Raw genomic sequence first — 22,429 nt, 5'->3', positions numbered from 1 at the left:
CTTACTCCTTGAGTTCTTTTTTTGTTTAATTAAAAACACTGTTTTGGCTGTGCTGGGGCTTTGTTGCTTCCCACAGGCTTCCTCTAGTTGCGGTGGGTGGGGGCTACTCCAGTTGCGTTGAGCAGGCTTCTCACGGTGGTGGCTTCCCTCGTGGTACACAGGCCCTAGAGGGAGGGCTCGGTAGTTGCTGCTCGTGCGCTCTAGACACACAGGCGCAGTAATTGTGGCCCATGGGCTTTGTTGCCCCACAATGTGTGGGATCTTCCCAGACTAGGGATCGAGCCTGTGTCTCCTGCATTAACAGGCGGATTCTTAACCACTGGACCACCAAAAGTCCCCTTACGTTCTTTTTAACACATCAAGGCCCAGCTCTCTCTGAGTTTGCCTTTCAATTTCCAACTACGTTTATCATTTTTGTCACAGCCCCACATGACTTCTTGGTTTACTTGTGAGTGTAATCCCCATTCAGACATTATGTTCTGAATACCCATAATAACATTAAAGGTTGGTTCTGTTAAAGAATTTATAAGACCTGCCAGAAGAAAGGATTCAGCCCATACAGTTTCTCTTTTCTTCTATGTAATTATCTAGGCTCTAATGATTCACTGAATTTAGATGAGTGTTCAACCTGGCCGAGAATAAAAGGAGGTTTTGTCCCAGGGAGAAAAATATTATGAGTGAGAAGCAAAAATACCTTAGAATTCTAGCAGAGGAACACACCAGGCAAGATGCTTTCTTTCCATATCTATAGGTCAGGTGGCACTAAAGACATCCTTATTTAACCCTTTCCTGGTTGGGAACTGATTTCTCCTGGGTGAGTTGTATACCCAGGCCTGGTGTGTCACCTGCAGAGATGCTGCCCATTAGGCCCAGGGGGTCTTTTAGGTTTATCAGATCTCTCTGAAGTTTCTGAAGGTGGTTTTCAGCTGTGCTAGTGTTAAGTGTGAGAAAGAGGTCAGATGGAATCAAAGGGAGCAGGCCACGGTCCCAGGCACTGGAACTGCCCAGCTTTGAATGTCTGAACCTCCTGTGTGCTGGTGCTGAGCCAAGTTTCACCAGGATTTGCGTTACTGGGATTTCTGGTGCTGCTTGGGGACCTTATGTGTCCCTCCGTTAGAAGCCTGCCCTGAGGAATTCCTCCTCAAAAATCTCAGTGGCTTGGTAATTATGCCCATCGTTCTTACTGCTGGATAAATTCACTTCTGGGATTTGAGGATCCATCTAAGGAGGACAAAGGCAAGTTAGCAGGCTGTAATGTAACAAGAGGGGAGGCAAAAACATATTTGTACACCAAACAGATCACAAGAGAAACATCAGAATTTAATTAAATTTCCTCTCATATATTTGAAAGTTGCTAACAGGATAGATCTTAAAAGTTCTCATCACAAAAAAAAAAATCTGTTGATTGATGTGAACCAGACTTATTGTGGTGGTCGTTTGGCAATATATACAAATATTGACTCATTATGCTGTACACCTGAAACTAATGTTATATGACAATTTTATCTCATTAAAAAAAAACTTTATATGAAATAATTTTAAACTGGCTCTTTCATTCTTTCCCTGAAACTTTGTGTGGAAATGGGAATAAGATTAGGTTTTAGCATTAGTAATCTTGTGGCTCCTTGCTTCCCATCTCTGAGCTCATGTCATAAGGAGGATATCTTCCAGCCTGCAAGTGGGTTCGTGTGAGATCATGTGGGATCACTTGTGGATAATACCCAGGACAGAGTAGGTGCTTAGTAGGAGCTACTTTTGGGTTTTCTTTTTCTTCTCACCAGTTACCTACTTCACACATGGTGATGTGTGTCTGTCATTTCCTCCATTCACCCCGCTCTCTCCCTCCTCTACTGTGTCCACAAGTCCATTCTCTGTGTCGGCATCTCCATTCTGTCCCTGCAAATAGGTTCATCGATACCATTTTCTAGATTCCATATATATGCATTAATATAGTAATTTTTCTCTTTCTGACTTACTTTACTCAGTATAACAGGCTTTAGATTCATCCATCTCATTAGAACTGACTCAAATTCGTTCTTTTTCATGGCTGAGTAATATTTCTCTCTCTCTCTCTCTATTCTTTATCCATTCATCTGTCAATAGACATCTAGGTTGCTTCCATGTCCTAGCTATTGTAAACAGTGCTGCTATGAACATTGGGGTACATGTGTCTTTTAGAATTGTGGTTTTCACAGGTATATGCCCAGTAGTGGGGTTGCTGGGTCATATGGTAGTTTTATTCCTAGTTCCTATCAGTCACTAAGTCATGCCCAACTCTTTGCTGTCCCATGGACTGCAGTATGCCAGGCTTCCCTGTCCTTCACTATCTCCTGGAGTTTGCTGAAACTCATGTCCATTGAGTCGGTGATGCTATCTAACCATCACATCCTCTGCTGCCCCCTTCTCCTTTTGCCTTCAGTCTTTCCCAGCATCAGGGCCTTTTCCAGTGAGACAACTCTTCACATCAGGTGGCCAAAGAAGAGTCAACCCTGAATATTCATCGGCAAGACTAATGCTGAAGCGCCAATGCTTTGGCCACTGATCTCCATAGTGGCTGTTATCAATTTACATTTCCACCAACTGTGCAAGAGGAGCTACCTTTAAAGCTTTTCTCCCCAACATGATTTTTTTTCACCCTCCTTCCTACCCAGCTTGTAGGAGGAACAGTTTATAAGGAAGTCCTTTTCCCATAGGATGGCACTGCCACTTCTCTGTGCTCGATGGAGACCATCCTTGTTTTCCTTGAGTATCTCTGCCAGCAAGCATCTGGTGTTTGCTAATGTTCCAAACTAATAAACCTCAAGAACAGTACAGCCTTTAAAACGAAGTCCATTCTCCCAAAGTGGGGTGGTGGGTAGGGGGGGCGGAATTTGCAGAGATTATTGGTTTTCATTTACATCCTAATGTTTAAGGATGAGAGCCATAAACTGAAGAGCCAGAATTAGATAACATTAACTTAAAATACTGTATGAATGTCCTAAACATCCAAGTAGACACTTTGTTTTTTTCCTCCAGCGGCTTTCTTGGCAGCAAATTAAAAAGGAAAAAAAAAAAAAAAACTTCATGATTTAAGAAAACATTGTGGTGTTTGGTGATAACAACTTACGTTTCTATAATGCTTTCCAGCTTATAGAAGGCTTTCCCATTATTATTTCTTTGAATTCTCACAAGCCCCAGAGGTCAGTAAAACAATACTGTATTATGGTTGGGGAAATGCTGCCTCCACCACTTACCTACCATGTGGCTATGTGGCGTATTTAAAGGCTCTAAGCTTATTTCCCTAAGTTTTAAAATGGGAGTTGAATAGTCCCTTCCTCTTAGCATTGCGGTACAAATTCTATGAGCCAATGCAGAAGCAATGCCAGTGACACAGGAAGTGCTTAATAAATGGCAAGAGTTTTATATTCTTAGGTATAATAATCACTTCACAGACGAGGAAACTCAAAATGACCATCAATTCGCTAAAGGTCACACCATTTGTAATTAGCAGACCCTGGAATGCAGCTCCGGAGAAGGCAGTGGCACCCCACTCCAGTGCTCTTGCCTGGAAAATCCCATGGACGGAGGAGCCTGGTGGGCTGCCATCTATGGGGTCGCACAGAGTCGGACACGACTGAAGCGACTTAGCAGCAGCAGGAATGCAGCTCAGATTCTTCCACTCTCACCCTGTGTCCTGTGTGCACTGCGCCTTAGCTGAGATGTGTCATCAAGGCTGTTTTGATGCTCCCGCCTGCAAAATAACCCCAAGAATGACCCTCTGAGCCGGTTTCTCTGATGCACTCATCTTTTCCATGTCTGCTTTTGTGTTTGCAGAATATCATCAAGAAGGTGATCGGGCAGAAGTTTGTATACAAATTTGTCTCTTTCCCGGAGATACTGAAAATGGACCCTCACGCGGTGGAGATCAGCCGGGAGAGCCTCTTGCTGCAGGACAGCGAGTGCAAGGTGCCCCCCGAGGGCCGTGAGGCGCACAGACATGGCCTGTCCGCCCTCAAGAGCGCCAGCCGCAATGAGTACATCCACTCGGGCCTGTACTCGTCCTTCACCATCAACTCCCTGCAGAACCCGCCTGAGCCCCTCAAGGCCATCAAGACAGAGAAGCTGGAGGAGCAGCTGGAAGACAGCCCCCCCGCGGAAGAAGTCAGGACTGTCATCAGGTTTGTGACCAACAAAACCGATAAGCACGTCAGCCGGCCCGTGGTGTCCCTGCCCTCCACGTCGGAGGCCTTCCTGGCCTCGTCCGTGTCCGCCAAGATCTCCTCCTTAATGTTGCCGAACGCCGCCAGCATCTCGTCCGCCTCGCCCTCCTCGTCTCGGTCCCCATCGCTGTCCCCCAACTCGCCCCTCCCTTCCGAACACAGGAGCCTCTTCCTGGAGGCTGCCTGCCATGACTCGGATTCCCTGGAGCCCTTGAACCTGTCGTCGGGCTCCAAGACCAGGTCTCCATCACTCCCCCCAAAGGCCAAAAAGCCCAAAGGCTTGGAAATCTCCGCGCCCCCACTGGTGCTTTCCGGCACCGACATCGGCTCCATCGCCCTCAACAGCCCGGCCCTCCCCTCGGGATCCCTCACCCCAGCCTTCTTCACTGCCCAGGTAAGAGCCATAGAGTCCAGTTGTCCCGGCTGCACACAGACTCATTGGCTTAGGGAAAAGTGGGGGAGAGAGGCAACTTCTGTCTTCCCCTCAGAGGGTAATCCTTGGGCCCCTGTAGCAAGGTCACTGTGCATTGTACAGGGAAATCACACCCAGACAGAGGTGTACATAAGAGAAATTGGCTGTGGTGGGACACTTGATCGGGTTCTTTTAGGGGCCTAGAGTGATGTAAGGTGGAATATGCACACGGGCCATCAAAGCAGGTCCAAACAGTGATTTCTGAGGGCAAGCTGAGCACTGACAGTGTTAGTCCCTCAGTCCTGTCCAACTCTTTGTGACCCCATGGACTGTAGCCCACCAGGCTCCTCTGTCCATGGAATTCTCCAGGCAAGAAGACTGGAGTGGGTAGCCATTCCCTTCTCCAGGGGATCTTCCTGGCCCAGGGATTGAACCTGGGTCTCTTACACTGAAAGTAGATTCTTCACCCTCTGAGCCATTACACTTTTAAGTTGCTGAGCAGGCTAGTGACATTTCAGAAGGCACTTGGGTTTTATGAAAATTTTATGGCAGAATCCTCTTTGGAGGGCACTCATTTGTTTTCTGTTAATAACAAAGTACATGCTAACCAATATGGCCATTGCAGTTATCAGTGGGGAGCTGGGCTGTCCTGTAGTCCCTAAAAAGCAATGCAGAGGCCACACCAAATGACGATAAAGAGATGCTTTAGTAAAAACAGTGCTGTTCTGAGAAAGCCCAGGTCCCTGGCACAGGGGAGGGAAGAGCAAACTCGGGGAGCAACAAAAGTCTTCAGTGTCCTTAGCTCCACCACGAAGGCAGCCTCTTCCTCTAAATACACTATTCAGATGCTCACTCTCGTCCAGCTGGCAAAGGCAGGGCAGGTACTGGTAAACCTATTTCTGCTTCCCCTGGAAAACTGGATGCATTTCAGTGGCAGAGGTTAAGTTCATTGGCTTCAGGGTCACAGACCTGGATTCAGTTCCTGGCGGCACTGCTGGGTAGAAATGTGACTGTGGGTACTTGCTCTCTGAGCCTGTTTCCACATCCGTGAGACGGATTGTGTGAGGATTAAATGGGATAATGGCCGTGGGAAGAGAGGTGGCTACAACTGGCGGGTTGCAGAATCATGTGACCTGGTGGCGCCAGGGCGGGGACGTGCTTGAGGCGGGTGGAGCTCTCTGTCCCCATCGCTGTGGGTGTCCTTGCTGTCACCACCATTAGCGGCAGCACAGTTGAGCGTCTCATGTGTCAGGCACTGTTGTGAACACCATCCACGCAGCATCTCAGTGACTTATCATTACAGGCCTGTGAAGGAGATAACTGTCAATGTCCAATTCTTCCAGCAGAGGTAAAGGAGGCAGAGGTCCAGTAACTCACCCAAGGTCACCCAGCTAATAGGACTTGGAGGTGAAAACTTGAACCCAGTTAGCCTGCTCCAGAATCCACGCCCTTTAAGTAAAATGCTCTCTGCACACGTGCTGGGAAAATGCCTGGCCTTCTCTGATCGTGAGATGTCCATGGAGTCTGCGGGCAGCTGAAAGCAGCTCTTGGTCCTTTTCCTCTCTGTCGCTTCTCCGGAGTGGCTGTCAGCGTGGCTCGTGAGCCTGTGGTGCCGAGCATGCTGCCACGGAGGGGCTGGCCGAGGGCTTGGTGACAGGTCAGCATGAGCACATGTGCTCTAAACGGGGCATTTCCTCACTTAGCACCACTGGCTGGGGACTAACGACCTCTAAGTAAATGACTCAGAAACAGCGGCCTCTGACGTGGCCCAGAGAAATGACCCGAGAAGCTGAGTTCTGAGTGGACAATCTGAGAACCTCCTGCCCAGCCTCCCCTGTGTTTCCAGCTGTGAGGTGTAGAGAGATCTAGAGCCAGGCCCAGGCCAGCTCTGATTTCAGTCTGTGCTTGCTTGGGGAGTTTGTTATCATCATCTCTGCACACATGCCAGCCCTGTAGCTGTGTCGGAGGAGAGTGGCTCAGGCTGGCCCTGTGGTTTTGGACCAGGACATGGGGAATGAAGGGAGGCTCCATGCACTGTGGCTGAGGACGTGTGTAGCTGGGCGTGGGTGTGGGTGACACCTTAGCGCTTTGTTACAGATGCTCCACTTTCCCCTCTGGGGTGTGCTGTGTGCAGTGTTTACACCTGTGGGCACCTCCAGCCAGTCAGTCTTCATGGCTAGCTTTACAAGAGATAAAAGTGTGCTGTAATTACTTGATACCCTGAAAATGACGTTCCCAAGAACTTTTATTTATTCCAAAAAAGACATTTTATTTAGTCATATATTCCACAAATAATCCCCAGTTTCAGCAAGAAGCACGGTAGGAAGAAGGGGTGGGATTAAGCATGTCTTGGCATGCTTAGGGTCAGGTGGTTACAGTTCCCTCCCAGGACCTTATTAAACCACAGACCTCCTGTAGGCTTAAATTCAAATTCGAAATTTCAACCTACATAATGGGCATGAAAAAAATCATCTGCAGCCTGCCAGTCCCCCAGCATCACAGCCTCCACTCCTGAGAACACTTATGGTACAGCCCCTGGGACCTGTATTATGAGCCTTTGAGAAACCACAGTTACTAATGTAGACAGACATGATGATCACCCAGAGGCGCCCCCAGCATGGACTATGTGGAACTGAAAAAAACGAGAATACAAAAGCCAGCTGGGTGCCAAGGAGTAAGGCAGTTGGAGCTTGGCCACCGAGGTCATATTGCTGTTGCTAGAAAAGCCAGAATGTCTCTCGGATGGCATGAGTTACCAGAAACTGAGATGGGAGGTGGGGGAGGAGCTGGGATGTGAGACCCTCCTAGCTCCCAGCCAGATATCATGGAAACCTGAATGGTGCCAACTGGAACTTCTGATTTTCCGCCTCATCTGTACCTGGGTGTTATATGGCCCTCCTTTCATTTGCCTCTCCTGTCTAGTCTCTCCCTCCCCCTCTCTCAGCAATGTAGTTAGTTCAGATGAGTGGCTCATCACTTGTCCCTTTCTTTATGCTAAGACCTCTGTTCATCTCCCATGTGATGTCTAAGATGTTGAACTCAGATATGTATGGGCACCAGGGCGTGAACTCATACCATCAGAGTCTGAGCATGCATGCCCCGGGCTGTTTTATTAGCAGCGGCTGTGGATTACCACTAATTGAGTAGAGACAGCTTGATGAGGACTGAAATGCTAAAAGCTTATTTCTGCATGTACTGATGGATATACAACCTTGAACCCAAATCATAAAGTGGGAATTGGGAGTAAGATGGATGTGTGCAGTGAGTGTAGACTGTGTCCTGGCTCGGCTTTGGGTGGTTTCTCAATTTACTGTCTCTTTTGCCATGATCACAAAAGGAAAAATGTTTTTTCCTTCCCACTACTTCATCCCACTCTGTAACACTGCCCTAGCCCAGCCTGTAGCTTCCTCCATCCTGGTCTTGCAGAAGGATGTCCTTTAGAAACTTGGCAGTAGAGGATGTTACTGAAAGACTTTTGCATGACTTGACTCTCCAGCTGGAAGTTCCTGCTTTCCCCCCAGCTCTGGGTGCCTAGGATGAACCAACCGTGATAGCTGCCCCGTCTTTCCACCCTGGAACACGTTTTTTCTTGTAGATCCTTCACAGATTGCTGACTCTTCCCCTGTTCTGACTTTGTTTTTTCCTCTCTTACCATAGCTACACTGCACCAGTAGGGTAACCTCTTCATCCTCTTTTCCTTCATTTCAGCATGTTCAGTGCTACAGAAACTTCTGTTTGTGACTCTACTTCTTTTTGAAAGTTGCTGAATACGTTTTTATTTGAATTCATACAACTCTAGGAGTTTCCAGGGGTTCACTGTCACCTTTTGAGGATTTTTTCTTTTTAACCACAAAATGGCAGTGTCATGGCATCCATGGGGGATTAAGGTTAGAGATGTTTGTTGCTACAACTTGCCCAACCATCAGCTAGGCTCCTGGAGATAAGAGAGGTAAGCAATAAACAGTTCCTGCTCCCATAAGCTTACAGGCTGACTGGCCAATAGGTAATGAAAGAGAACAATTAGTAACTTAGGGTCGTGTGAAATTATAGAGGGCCCAGGGAACTCGTTGAGGAATTCAGAGGCCAGAAGTCCCATGAGTATGAGTTTCATGGGAGGAAGGAATTTGTTTTTATGGGAAAGTAGGAGCTGCTGAAGGTGTAAGTCAGGGAAACAAAGATTCTTATTAGAATCTATTGACAAGTAATAATTGAGCATTATCTGCACATCATAGGAAGGGCAAGTGCCTACTTTCATGACCTTCTGTTGTTGGATATAGATATGACAAGGTGTACACACGCATGACAGTGCAGTGCAGAGAAGGACCTTAGGAACAGGAGAAAGAACAACATGTAGTTCAATTCAGTGAACATGAACTGAGCACCTGTCATGTGTCATGGGCTTAGCTTGGAGCCGGGGATGCAAATGTGAATCAGGCAGCCCGTATGAATTGGGAGGAAGCTCGTAACTTACTTTTAGGTTGGTTAAATATAGTGTCCTGGACACAGTACATACACAGAATTTTTAGGTGTAAAAGGAATACTAAGGAAGAGGGTCTTCACTTTGCTGGGGGTGGGGATGTTGCAAAGGCTTTGTGGTCATAAAAATGTGCAACAGCTTTGTGCATTAGGGCAGTAGTTCAGTAAGGGTGGGGGATACATTCCAAAGGTAAAGGAGGTGGTGGGAGGAGGAGCCTGAGTGACATAGTGAGAACTGTTTTAGAAACCATTCTGAAGACATGGGCAAGGGAGGGGTGAGGCTGGAAGCAGTTAGATGACTGTAAAATTCCAGGTGAAAAGACAGTGAGGACCTGTGGCTGTGACAGTGGCATGAGGCCAGAGGAGATGGATCTGACAGACACACGTGATGGGTGTGAGGCGTTAGGGGTGAGCAGCAGTTGAGTATGAATTTCATGGGAAGAAAGAAACTCATGGGGAAAGTTTCCAAGTCCAATTTGGGCCATGTGGAGTTTGAGGACATTTGGGAAGAAACATCCAGCTGCAGTTGGAGCTAAGGAGAGTCTGAGGTGGTTACAGGAGGGTTGAAAACCATAGAAATAGATGAGATCCTTTGTGGAGTGGCACTAGCCCAGGGGGTCAAGGGCTGAGGGGTCATGGAGGTTTTGGAATGATTGCTGAACAACTGCTAGGTTGGAATTGTGTGGTAGTCGGGACCCCTGGAGCAGAGGAGGGGCAGGGATTCACATTCTAGGGTGTTATGGGTCTACCTAGAATTTTGGCCTAGGGAAGTTGAATTTTTTTTTTTTTTTTTGGCTGCATGGCATGCAGGATCTTAGTTCCCCGACCAGGGACTGAACTTTACCCCCTTTAGTGGAAGTGCAGTCATAACCAATGGACCGCCAGGGAAGTCTTAGGTTGAACTCTTCTCCTTCCTAAAATTGTGAACGGTGTCTTAAGGTGATTGATTCGGTGGTGGTGCTCAGAATAGATTGGAAGGGAGACACAGAGACAGCTGGACTGGTTTAGTTGGCAGTTGCCAAATGGCATCTAAGTTGATGGGGGCTTGGATGCTGCAAGACTGGAAATGCGGGGATAAACAGGAGAGTCAGTTCAAGGAAGGATCTCCAGGCCGTGCCCAGAGGTTGTGGCGAGGAGACGGGGGGAGGCATCTGCATCTCCGTGCCTGGGATGCTGGGTTGCAGATGGGCTGAGTACAGGGGCAGTGTCTTATTGTTTCTCTGGCACCTGATACATACTATATACTCCATCAGTATTTGCTGAGTGGGTAGATATATGGTGGTACTGTTGATAGAAACAGAGTCATAAACACTGGATTGGGCAAGGTGGTGAGTTCGTGCCATCTGGCTGAGGGGAAAACAGAAGTCTCTTTCCAAGAGGCGGAATCTTGGTGGTCAGAGGGCACTCAGAAGGGGCCTGTCTGGACATTAGCTCACTCAGTTTAGCTCCGATGTGTGGGCTTTCTAGAAGACTCAGTATTCAATGAAGAACCGAGTGGGGAAGATGACATGAGGTCAAACAGGAGGGTATTTCCCCTTGAAAATGAACACCCATGGCCCTTGGGTCCAGGAGCATCTCCTTTCCTGCAGGTGACAGGGTCAGGAAGTTCCTGTCTGCCACTCAGAAGACCCCATTTGCTAAGACATTCTTTAGGGAAGGAAGAGGAAGCACGCATTTTGCTGGTAGCTTCTTTCTTTAGCCTCTGTCTAGGGCTCAAGGAGCTTCTGGAGACAGGCTCTGAAAGCTCCCACGGTGAGAGAGAACTCACGCCAGGCTTTATAGAAATTTTCCCTAAGAGTAACCAACAAGATTTTCCCCTACGGCCATAGAATCTTCAGCCAGAACAGAGGTGGGAGGGAGAGGAGTGAATGAAGTCATTTTACGGTATTTATTTGCATATATTATAGAAGACATTTCAAATATATTAAATAGGAGAAACAGAAGGTTACTATATTCTGAGTACATCCTGTATCCCTTAGAAACAAATGTGCAAACATCTCCAATCCAGACATGGGTATGACATTTAGACTACGAAAATATATTCTATACCTCATATTGCTCAGAAGGTTAAAAAGGAGTGGATGTCTATTTATGGCTGTGGATGAGAGAGAAAGCTGTTTTGTAGTTTAAAGGATTCACTGTCTCTTTAGAGCTGTGACTTTCATTGGTAGGTAACCTAGGAGGCCCTGAACACGTTGGTTAAATGTTAATGTGGCATACTGTGGTTGGAACCTGGCTTGAGTGACATGCAAATGTTAGTTCTCAGATCAGATGAGCAACAGACCTGACACTAACACAACTGAGAGGAACCCTAAGGTACTGGCTGCCTGGGTTGGTCTGTCTGTTTCAGTTCTTTATACAGTTGAGGATTTCTCCCATGGCTGGGTTTTAATACAGTTAGTCAAATACACTTAATTACTGATAGCAGTCTTGGAACATTTTTTGAGCATTTCTAATCTGCCAGCTTTACACAGATCATTTACTCTTCCTGATGATCCTGTAATGTAAGACATGTAGGCATTTTTCTGTTTTATAGCTTAGGAAACCAAGGCAGGGAGGGGTTGTTACCTAACTCATAAGTAGTTGTTCTGAGGTTGGAACCCTAGTAGAGCCCATGTAGAACTGCCAAGTCTGAACTGTTAGGCCAGATGGCCTGGCCTGTTTATGAAACTGCCTTGGATTAGAACAAATGGGAAATTTACCCAAAACATGTATTTTGGGTAACCTCGTAGGTCATTTAATATGTAGGAAATGCTGTGGAACCAAAACTCAAATTATTTGAGTCTTTCCAGCAGCTCCATTTTGAGAACCTTTGGATGTTTATCTCCTTTCTGCAGAACAGAACAGACCTTTCCATTTAGGTTTAAGCCAAATGTTCTGGATAATTAACAAAGCTGCTGAGGCCAATTCTAGGGGGGAAAAAAACCACTTTCGCATGCAGCATGATGTCATCTGAAATGCTGGTGCCCTCACTGCCCTTCTTACACAGAGCACCTTACTGACATCATGAAACTACAGAGGGGCTCCTCCTAGTCCCTTAGACGCACAGCCACCTGGACAAGAAGCTTGTCTCTGTTGAGAATAAAAACCGGGCAGGCTTACCGGTGGGGGTGGGTTGTTCCTTCTGCACTCTAGCTGGCTTGAAGACCAGGACTCCTGCTGCGAGTATGCAAGCAAATGCCATCCTTGGCACTCTCCCAGGAAACCCAGCATTTTGGCTTTACATTCTATCTGACAAGAACGGATTTTGTTTCCCTCTGAGCCATTCCTGGGGAGATGAATTCTCATCAGCCCCATATCCAGAGTGAAATCTGGTAAACTCAGTTCAGAGCTTTTCATGAAGCTGCTACAGGGTATTTTAGCAGCAGATCCTCAAGTATTCAAAGGGTTGTTGATGGGGAGAGTGAAGCTTGGGAGGCCCTTTAAAAATGTGTGTGTGTAGCCCAAGTAATGGATGTCCACTGTAGAAAAATTAATATAGAGAAGGAAAACTAAAGCCCTCTCTCATGGGATCCCATTTGCTTGTATATTGTTGTGTTCATGTGTGCTCAGTCATGTTTTGACTCTTCGTTGAGTCCATGGACTGTAGCCCGCCAGGCTCCTCTGTCCATGGAATTCTGCAGGCAAGAATACTGGAGTGGGTTGCCATTTCCTCCTCCAGGGGATCTTCCCGACCCAGGGATCAAATCTGCATCTCCTGTGTCTCCTACATTGGCAGGTGGAGTATTTACTGCTAGTGCCACCAATCTTGTTTAATGTGTGAGGGGGAGCAAATTGAAAAAAGAAGCTTGACAAAAGTTGTTACAAACTTGAGTTTTCTACTAGAATGGTTATGGAAGGTAACTTTTCCATTCTTTATAATACAAATTGCTCATACAGTTAGCACTGAAGGAAATTAAACTGCACAGCCCCGCAGAAATAACGCCGTCAGATTTTCCTGAAATGATGAGGTTGGTTTGTGGCTGGTGCCCCGACCACACTGTTGACCACAGCGGGAACCGGCGATACAGGTATCAATCCTGTGTGTGCTTTCTTTCCCAGACACCAAATGGACTGCTTCTGACCCCGAGTCCACTGCTGTCCAGCATACATTTCTGGAGCAGCCTTAGTCCAGTTGCTCCACTGAGTCCTGCCCGGCTGCAAGGGCCAAGCACGCTGTTTCAGGTGAGCATTTAGAAATGAACTTGTACATGTGCAATTTCTGAGGGATGTGTTTCCTTGATAAATCTGCAAGGTAACATTTTCTCTAAATGTAGGGCAGAACTCACTGTTACGTTTCCAAAAGGAATTCATGTTAACGTGGCTGCAAAAGGCACCTTCAGAGGCAGGTACTTTCATTGAGGTGGCGTGCACATGTCAGCTATCCATAAGTGGAACAATAAGTTCTCCAATTGTTCATTTTCACTAACTATGAAAACTAGAAATTTATAAGGAAAAATTTTTAAATTGTATTTTATAATATCTCCTAAGACTTTAACATACTAACCTATTAGTATAGTAACCACACAAAATAAAGATAAAAATCGTGAACTCTACATTGTAATAACAGCAAAGTTACCTGCATAATTCTATGAGTCAGAATCAAGTTTTCCTTGTTCTACAATAGAAAAAAGAAGCATCCAGGGATCTGATTAAAAGTGAAAAGTCTCAGCTGTTCATCTTGTAAAGCTCCCTGTACTAGGTAAGCGATTCATTAGTCATCTCCATACTACAGACCTGCAGTAGCATCACTTGCTATCATGTGGAAATTTGGTATTTCCTCTTGGAGACCCAAAGATTATGACTCACCGACCAAGATGTTACTGTCTGGACATGTGAGTGTAGAAAGGATCCCAGGGACAGGAATGAGGCAAAACTGGATCAAGTGCACACACCTGTTCCTGATTCTGACCTTGTCTGTCTCGTTCACCTCTGCCCCTCAGCCTGGCTGACCTCAGCTGTCGTTCTTTGGTTCTCATTGCACCTAGCACTAACCACTTTGTCCTGCCTGTTCATCTGACAATCTCCCCACTAAACACTGGGCCCTCAAGAAGCCAGAGCTGCATCCTGCTTGCTGTGGTGTGTGCCTGGCATCTAGCACACTGCTTGGTACACAGCATGTTCAGCAACTACCACTGACTGACTAAAGGAAGGGATGCCTCAGAATTCACCGAGAAGACATGTCTGAGAAAGTGTTGTAAGATCATGTCTCCAGTGCTTTTCCTTATTGTTCATTTTGTTTGTCAAGGTTAGTATTCACCTCTGTGCCAGGGGCTATACATGCTGGTATTTAGGGTCTCATTGGGAGAAGGGTAGAGCTAGAGAGCTTCGGATTACTATCTTGCTTCTCTGGTTTCCTAGTAGGGATGAGGCAGGGTGTCAAGATGTGACTATACTTGAGTTATCAGGTTTCTCTTCCTGGCCTTCCTTCTCATTACAAGAAACTGAGATATGGTCATGCACAGCCAATGTGTTGATTCTTAGCCATTTTAACTCAGGCAAAGAAACAAAAGCTAGCAATAGCAAAAGGCAGTGAGCAAATGCAGAATTAGGCAAACTTTCGATTGGTGATCTTTTGGTGGGGAAACTCAACGACCTTATTTCCTGGAAGTCTCCAGATGGGAGCAGCAGAGAGTTCCTGAGTAGAGCAGACAGGATCGTGTGGTGCGTAGTCAGTCAGCTCCACAGTGGGGCCTGTAATCCTACCCTAATCCTGGAATCGAACACAAGGCCTCTCTAGGTTTCCTGAGATATATGTGAATAATGAATGGACTCTCGCTTCCATCCTTGCTGAAAATCCTACCACCAGACTGTGCAGGGTTTGGTAACTTCCCAAGGAAGCCCTCCAGAACTACTGGTCCAGAATCCTTAGAGATTTCTAGCCCACTACTCCCAACAGTTAACAGGAGTTCATCTCCCCACTGATTCTACACATTAAAAGGTATCAGGAGCTCTGGGAATTGGCCAGGATGCATATCCCTTCAGTCACTATTGTAGACTGTAGTTCTGTGCTGTAGACCCGTGGTTCTCAACACATGGCAGACTCAGCCAGAGGCTGGGTGTGTTAAAATGCACCTGGCTGGGTCCCTCCCTCCCCCAGAGTCCTGATTCAGAAGGTCTGGGATGGGGCCTGGTAATAATACTCTTTAATACATTCCTAGAGACGCTGCTGCTCCAGAAACCCCACTCAGAACCACTGCTGACCAGTGGCTCCTGATTTACATTTAGAATTCTGCAGAAGAAAAGCTGCGCTTAACGGCTACCTGCTTAGAACTGTGATTTCACAAATTGGGCCTGTCCTCTCTCCTGGAGCCATTCAGAACACAACCCTGAATGGGAAAACGTAACCATGTGTGGATGGCTGACAGGCTGCATGGCCGTGGGCCCTCTTTTTGGGGTTGGGGTCTGTGAGACTAAAGAAAAATAACTTTGTACCGTTTAGAGTATTACTTCTCTTTCTATGTATGATAAGAGGACTGAGCTGGTGAAAGCTGAAATTTGAAGTTTTGAAAATGGTTAAAATAACATGGTAAGAATCATTTTTTTTTAATAAGACATTTCAAATCATCAAGTTTCAAATTTAGATTACTATCAACAGTATGCTTTTTAAACTAATGGAAGTAACTTTAAAAATAGGAAGCCTCTTTCACATATGTTATGTCCATGTGTTGGAGAAGGAAAACAAATTAGACTTGGCCTATAATGATGCTGGCAAATTTCCTGTTATAATTAGAAAAGGAGATCAGAATCCTTACAGTAACAGTTGACAAGGCTGAGGAGGAGTTCTGGCACTGAGGGGCTCTTGCTATTATTAGTAAGTGATAGCAGATACTGAGAATTTCAAGGGAAGGAGAGTGGAGATATGAGCCTTTCTAGAAGAGGTATGCTTGGTAATTGAGACACATAAAGAGCGAGATGCCAAAGACACTGTACTAAATCTAAATATACACCTTGCTTTATAAAGTGAGATGGGTTCCCAGTTGGACGGTTTAGTATTTTAAGCGTGTCTTTAGGATGTCTGTTCTGCTTTTGAAACAGATTTTGATCATATTTGGAATATACCTAGTAGGTATAGATACAAGGTAATTTTCAACTGAGAAAGTTTTCCGTTAATTTTTAACTCAACAAATCTAACCCAGAAAATACTTGTAAAGCTCTGAGGCAGGGACTGTGGGGATATACAACACGTGAATGCTGCTGCTGCTGCTGCTAAGTCACTTCAGTCGTGTCCGACTCTGTGCGACCCCCATAGACGGCAGCCCACCAGGCTCCCCCGTCCCTGGGATTCTCCAGGCAAGAACACTGGAGTGGGTTGCCATTTCCTTCTCCAGTGCATGAAAGTGAAAGTGAAGTCGCTCAGTCATGTCCGACTCTTAGCGATCCCATGGACTGCAGCCCACCAGGTTCCTCTGTCCATGGGATTTTCCAGGCAAGAGCAGTGGAGTGGGGTGCCATTGCCTTCTCCGACAACACGTGAACACCAGGTGTGTAAACACAGTGCTCCAGGAACCCAACAAGAATTGCTTTTTCCAGCTGGGGCCTGAACAGAGGCCCCAAGGCAGAAGGGACAGCTGAGCTGGGAAGATGGGACAGGATCACGGCAGAGTGAAGTACATTCTAAATGAACAGATATGCATCATTTGGATATGAAAATACATAGTCTGTTCTGGAAGGGACCTGGGTGATAGACTGGTTGGAAAAGTAGCAATGGGGCTTGGATAGTATACTAAAGAGTTGTTAAGTGAAAACAATGGGAGGCCTTTTAAAGCTGGAGATAACGTCAGATCTCTATTTTAGAAAGGTTATCACTGGTATCATAATGTGGAGAGAGGACAGAAGGCAGAAAGAGTAAGGGGCAGGAATACATAGATTTACACTACTCCAAATTCTGAGGGGAGAAACCACCTTTTACATGAGTGAAAAAGACATTCCAGAGGTAAAACTGAGAGGATGACTTTTAGATGGGTGTAAGGAGTAATTAGTGAAAAATCAGGAAGAGGCAAGCATTACTAAGTGATTAAAAGATTGGGAATGCTATTGATAACAATAGCTACAATTTTTTGAGGGCTACCAATATGTCAGACATTGTTCTAAAGCACTTTTCATGGCTCCTTATTTAAAAGTCTCAACAGCTCTATTTGAAAAGATGACCAATTTTACAAGAGAAAGAAACTAAGGCCCAGAGATGTTGCTCAATTTTCCCAAGATCCCATGTTAACAAGTAGTAGAGCCCTGATTCTTGTTTAGTGTCGTGCTCCTTACCCCCATTATTACTGACTTTAAAGTGAGTGGGCAAGAGGTGCTGGGGCTGTCTGACACCAGGAAATGTTTCTTGAGTACAGTACAGGAGAAAGGAAGGCTGAGGACAGAAGTTGGGGAATGCGGTTTAAGAAAAGGGACTGCGAGTGGATGAGGGGAGGGGGGCAATAAAGAGGAGTATGAAACATGTCAGAAAGGTCAGGCTAACCAAGAGAAATTGTGACACTTGAGTAGACAGAAATAAAGAGGACAGAAGTCAATAACAAAACCAAAACTTTTGAGAACACCAGTAAGATAAACAACTACTAAAATGAGAGAAGATGTATGAGAATTCAAAGTCTGCTCTTCTTCCAGTGTCTACTCTTAATCAATGGGAATAGTGGTTAGGAGCACACCTTAAATAAAAAGTAAAGTATAAGCTAAATGTAAAAATAGATTTGATAACCCAGATAAAATGGATAAAATTCTATATAATGTTAAAATTCAAAGTGTCAGGAAAGAAAATCTTGATTATAACCATTACAGAAACAGTAATTAATAGCACCACCCCCTTACCACTGACATTAAAATAAGTTGGGCAGTTGGGTACAGAAAGCACAGTATATAGACTAAGCAAGAGTTAAACTAGAAGACAGCCCAAGAGATCACTGTGACTCATCTTGTCCTCAACAAGGAAAACTTAGTTTTCAACAATCATGTTTTAGAAGGAGGTCTTTAAGTATTTTGTGTTCAGTTGGGAGTATAGCTGCTATACTTTAGACATGAAAGACATCAAACCATACACGTTTGTCCCATCGTAGTTACCAACAAGACAAATTAACTATAAATTTTGGCACTTACAGGTTATCTATTTGGTTTGGTATTATCATTTTAACTAGAATATTTTTAAAGATATTGTTTTCTAAATCTCTTAAGATAAAAACATACCCCATTTTTAACAGTTACTGAGAAACACCAGTAGTACTCTGGAAAACCAATAGTTTTAAAATACAATATGAGAAATTACTGATTTCAAAGAGTTTCCTAGTATTTTTTTCTAGTAGCCTCTGCACATAAAATAATTTGGAATATTTTCTAAGCCTTAGCCTCTGCTGTACGTAATCTTGATTTCATTGTCATCTTCCAGTTACTCATTCTGTAAAATAATTGGCAACATGGACTTTCATAGTGGTCCAGGCATTAAGAATACGCCTGCCAATGTGGGGAACATGGGTTCAATTCCTGGTCCGGGAAGGTTCCACATGCCTTTGGGCAAATAAGCTCGTGCACCAGAACTACTGAGACCTACACGCTTAAAGCCTGGGCTCCGCACCAAGAGAAGCCACTGCAATGAGAAGCCCCCATACTACAACGAAGAGCCAGAGCAGCTAAAAATAAATAAATAAAATTATTTAAAAAAACTGGCAACTGACCTCTATCAATCACAGAGGTGATGAGAGAACTGGTCCACTGTGGTCTGTCTAGGAATGTTAAAAACTCTGGTCTTCCCAATGGATTTGCAATACTTATTGTAAACATCTTTTGCCCCTACAGTTCCCAACACTGCTTAATGGCCACATGCCAGTGCCAATCCCCAGTCTGGACAGAGCTGCTTCTCCAGTACTGCTTTCTTCGAACTCTCAGAAATCCTGATGCCATCTGGCCACAATTTAAAGACTCATTCACTGATGAAACAGTTTGTCCCCATGGGCTAGTTTACCTGTGTCGTGAGAAGGATGTTGTGAAACCCGTCTGTTAATTTGGTTTGCACTTTTCATAACATGGATGGTCTAGATTTATGTTAGCATTTTAAAACCTTTTTTATATTCAAGTATATATGAAAATCTGTTTTGCATTAAGTGAATTTTAATGTTTTTGTTTTTATATCTTCTTAGCTCTTAAGTGTTGAACACTGTTGACAGTGAAGAACTTTTCTAAATGGTTTTCAATGAAATAAGGATGTGAAGCTTTCTTCCTCTTTAATTCTGCAAATGCTGAACTGTGCTTATATACACTATAACCAGCTGTGCCTTCCTTTGCATTTAGTTTATTGTAAATTATCTATATATATATTTTTAGTATTCAGAAAATGTTTGAAAGACAAAAATTAGTATCAAACAACTCTAGTAGAATTTCATTATTTTTCACAAGTAGGCAATATGAAAGCATTCATTACTTTTCTTTTTGGCTTTCAACTGTATGAGAATTGCCTTAGAACCTCTTTTGAACTGAAATTCAGTGAATATAATATCCAAGTAATGTTTTTATAAAAAACAAGCCATATTTAGACAATAAAATTTCATGAAAATGTTCTAAAGTGCATTTTTTGAAAAAATGAACCTTGAAAGGCTAGCCTCCTGTTTACAATCTTTGAGACTCCTTCCACACAAAAGCCTGAGATGGAAAAACTATATCAAGTTCAATCTATGCCCCTGGAATATTTCCTAGGTTAGCACATGCTTATTTTAAAAAATTAACCTGGTTCTTCCCATTTTCCATTGAGAATCATACCTCTCTGATGCATTTACTGTATCTAAGTTAGGGTTTCTCTGAACCCCAGAAACTAATTAACATTTAAAAATCCTGCGCTTTGGAAAAGGTTCACAGATTGGTGATGAATACATATAACAAAGAAAACATTTTGTAATACCAGGTATCTTCATGTGTATGGGTAAAGCCTTGGTTGTGGAAATTGAGGTGTAGGATACACTGCTTTATGTATTACTGTTTATGGTGAGAATGAAGGAAAATTGATTAAAAAATATAAAATTCTTCAGGAACCTTATTGTGGAACTGAACTTATGTAACAACCTGCAGTACTAAGCAGTGAATACTTTTGTGTAGTGTAGTTTAGAGCAGTGATAATAGAAACATTTTCTGTTCCTTCAGAAAAATCAGCAGGCACCAGTTTAAGGTGCCCATCTGTATATGAAGTAGTAAAGTTCTAATGTAAGATTCAAGAACTGGAAGATGCCCAGTGCGTTCAACTCAGTAAAATTACCATCCTTAACTATAACAGAAACCAATTTGAAATGTGGCTAAATAATTCACTGATCCAAATGAGGCGTTAAATGGCAGGGATTATGAGAAAGGGTAAAAAACAAAGGTTGTAAAAACAAACATTTGAGTTTTCAAGAAATCTAAAATTTTGTTGCGACACTTTTAATGCTTGAGATGTTCAACTGGAATTGAGCTTGAGATTTTCGATTGGAATTTTACTTGGTGATGTAAGCCCTTATCTGGGGAAAAAATCCAAACTCTAATATGCATCTTTGGATGTAAAGTAATGGGCCTGGTTCCACAATCTGCAAGGAGACACTACTGCCACTACCCACAGACTAAGGATGATTCTAGACTAGAATAAAGAGCTAGTCCAGGGGACTGGTGTTTACCGAACATAAAATGTTAGAAGAGGCCTTTGAGATACCAGGTAAGGACAACTGCACAGAAGTGCGAATGCCTAGAGCTACATAGCTCACTGAAGGTAGAACAATGACTGGTGCTCAGTCCAGTTCTACCTCCACACGCCTAGCTATAGGTACCAACTGGTCCAAAACTGCATGTTAAGTAGAAAAAAACAAAAGAGCATTAAAAACAAACAAAAAACAAGTCAGATAAGAGCATACCTCAAATGCAGGATTCTTAGAGAAACTGAAGTCAATGTGCAAAAACCTCAATCTAGTATTCCCTTCCTCCAAATACTATGATTAACATACACTCTAGCTCCATTTATTAGAAATGGAAAAAATACAGTAATTTTTGATGCACCAAAAAAACTCACATGACACAAATAGATAACTGGAGGTGTTGAAGTATATAAGCCTTATTGCTCTGCCTCATTCTGTGTGTGTGTGTGTATGTTGGGTTTGTCTTTTTTAAACAATTATTTTAGTCAAAAAATACGTTTCAAAGAACATAATAACTTTGTTTTCCCTTTTTATGTTTGCTTGATCAGTGTTAAAATGCTATGGTAAAGTTTATAGAACTATAACCTGTTGGTCTCTTTTGTACACATCTTTTCTATGACTGCAAATCTTCACTCAATTTTCATATATGTATCATTTTTACTGTTATATTATTTTTGTTCAATAAATACTTTGTGATAAAAGGTGTGAAGAGGCAAGTGGGTTGTATTACTTCCATTTACTTGGAATGATTCAAATGCCGCTATTCTATGGGTATAAGTTGGAAAAAGAATTGTTATTTAGCTTAAATATTGCACATTGAAACACTACGTATATATACATTTCAACAGGTATTTAAGGAAACAAATATACTTATTGACACTGAGTTGGGTAGAAGGGAATGGATTTGAAAACTGGTCCTCTGATGACTTAAATCTGAAGTTCTGTCATTCTGCATTGAGGTAGGGAGGTAATGAGGAGGGGGAAACTACATAACCATTTACTCTCTTAGCTGCGATTAATATCAAGAAATTAAAGTCATCCCATGGTCATGGATTAGAACACTTAATATTGTTAAGATCACAGTACTACCCAAAGTGATCTATGGATTCAATAAATTCATCACAGTCCCAAAAATCTCATCCTAAAATTTATATGGAATTTCAAGGAACCTAGAATATACAAAACAATCCTGAAAAAGAAAAACAGAAGTGGAGGACTCACACTTCTTGAGTGCAAAACTTATAAAGCTACAATTAATTAAAACACTGTGGTACTGGTAGAAGGATGGATATGTAGACCAAGAGCAGAATTAAGAACTCCCAAACAAACCCTCATTTCTATGATCAATTGATTTTCAACAAGGGTGCCAAGGGGGAAAAGGTCAGGTCTTTCAACAAACAGGTCTAGGAAAACTAGATACTCACATGCAAAACAATGAGGTTAGCCCTCACTTTACACCACAAACATTAATTCAAAACAGAAGGTCCTAAATGTAAGCACTAAACTATAAAACTCTTAAAACGGGAAAATATTCAAAACCTTGGATTTAGCTGCTGCTAAGTCGCTTCAGTCGTGTTTGACTCTGTGAGACCCCATAGATGGCAGCCCACCAGGCTCCCCCGTCCCTGGAATTCTCCAGGCAAGAACATTGGAGTGGGTTGCTACTACCTTCTCCAATGGATGAAAGTGAAAAGTGAAAGTGAAGTCGTTCAGTCGTG

The 22,429-nt window shown here is 43.8% G+C and overlaps 2 protein-coding genes across 9 annotated transcripts in view; one reads left to right on the top strand and one right to left on the bottom strand.

The window, feature by feature from the left end:
* Positions 1-21,427, top strand: part of ELK3 (ETS transcription factor ELK3) — a 177,166-nt gene extending 155,739 nt beyond the window's left edge. For 3 of the 5 annotated variants that reach the window (XM_006073548.4, XM_025283676.2, XM_006073549.3), the window contains exons 3-5: positions 3,814-4,593; positions 13,129-13,251; positions 18,859-21,427. In XM_006073548.4, coding sequence (XP_006073610.1) covers positions 3,814-4,593; positions 13,129-13,251; positions 18,859-18,957 — 1,002 coding nt within the window. In that variant the 3' untranslated portion in view covers positions 18,958-21,427. Of the gene's footprint in view, positions 1-3,813; positions 4,594-13,128; positions 13,252-13,693; positions 13,769-18,858 lie in introns of all 5 variants that reach the window. The other 2 variants (XM_044941481.1, XM_044941482.1) reach the window with 2 other exon arrangements.
* Positions 1-22,429, bottom strand: part of CDK17 (cyclin dependent kinase 17) — a 137,189-nt gene that overhangs the window by 3,006 nt on the left and 111,754 nt on the right. Inside the window, exon 18 of one of the 4 annotated variants that reach the window (XR_006550485.1) lies at positions 695-1,221. The exons of 2 other annotated variants lie outside the window; for them this stretch is intronic. The gene's annotated coding sequence lies outside the window, so the exon portion shown is untranslated. Of the gene's footprint in view, positions 1-694; positions 1,222-5,298; positions 5,917-22,429 lie in introns of those variants that run through there. One more of the 4 variants, XR_003108812.2, reaches the window with a different exon arrangement.

Source organism: Bubalus bubalis, chromosome 4 (genome assembly GCF_019923935.1).
Source record: "Bubalus bubalis isolate 160015118507 breed Murrah chromosome 4, NDDB_SH_1, whole genome shotgun sequence".
NCBI classification, from domain to species: Eukaryota; Metazoa; Chordata; class Mammalia; order Artiodactyla; family Bovidae; genus Bubalus; species Bubalus bubalis.
Note: the sequence above shows the minus strand (reverse complement) of the source record. Positions and strands in the feature narration are given on the sequence as shown.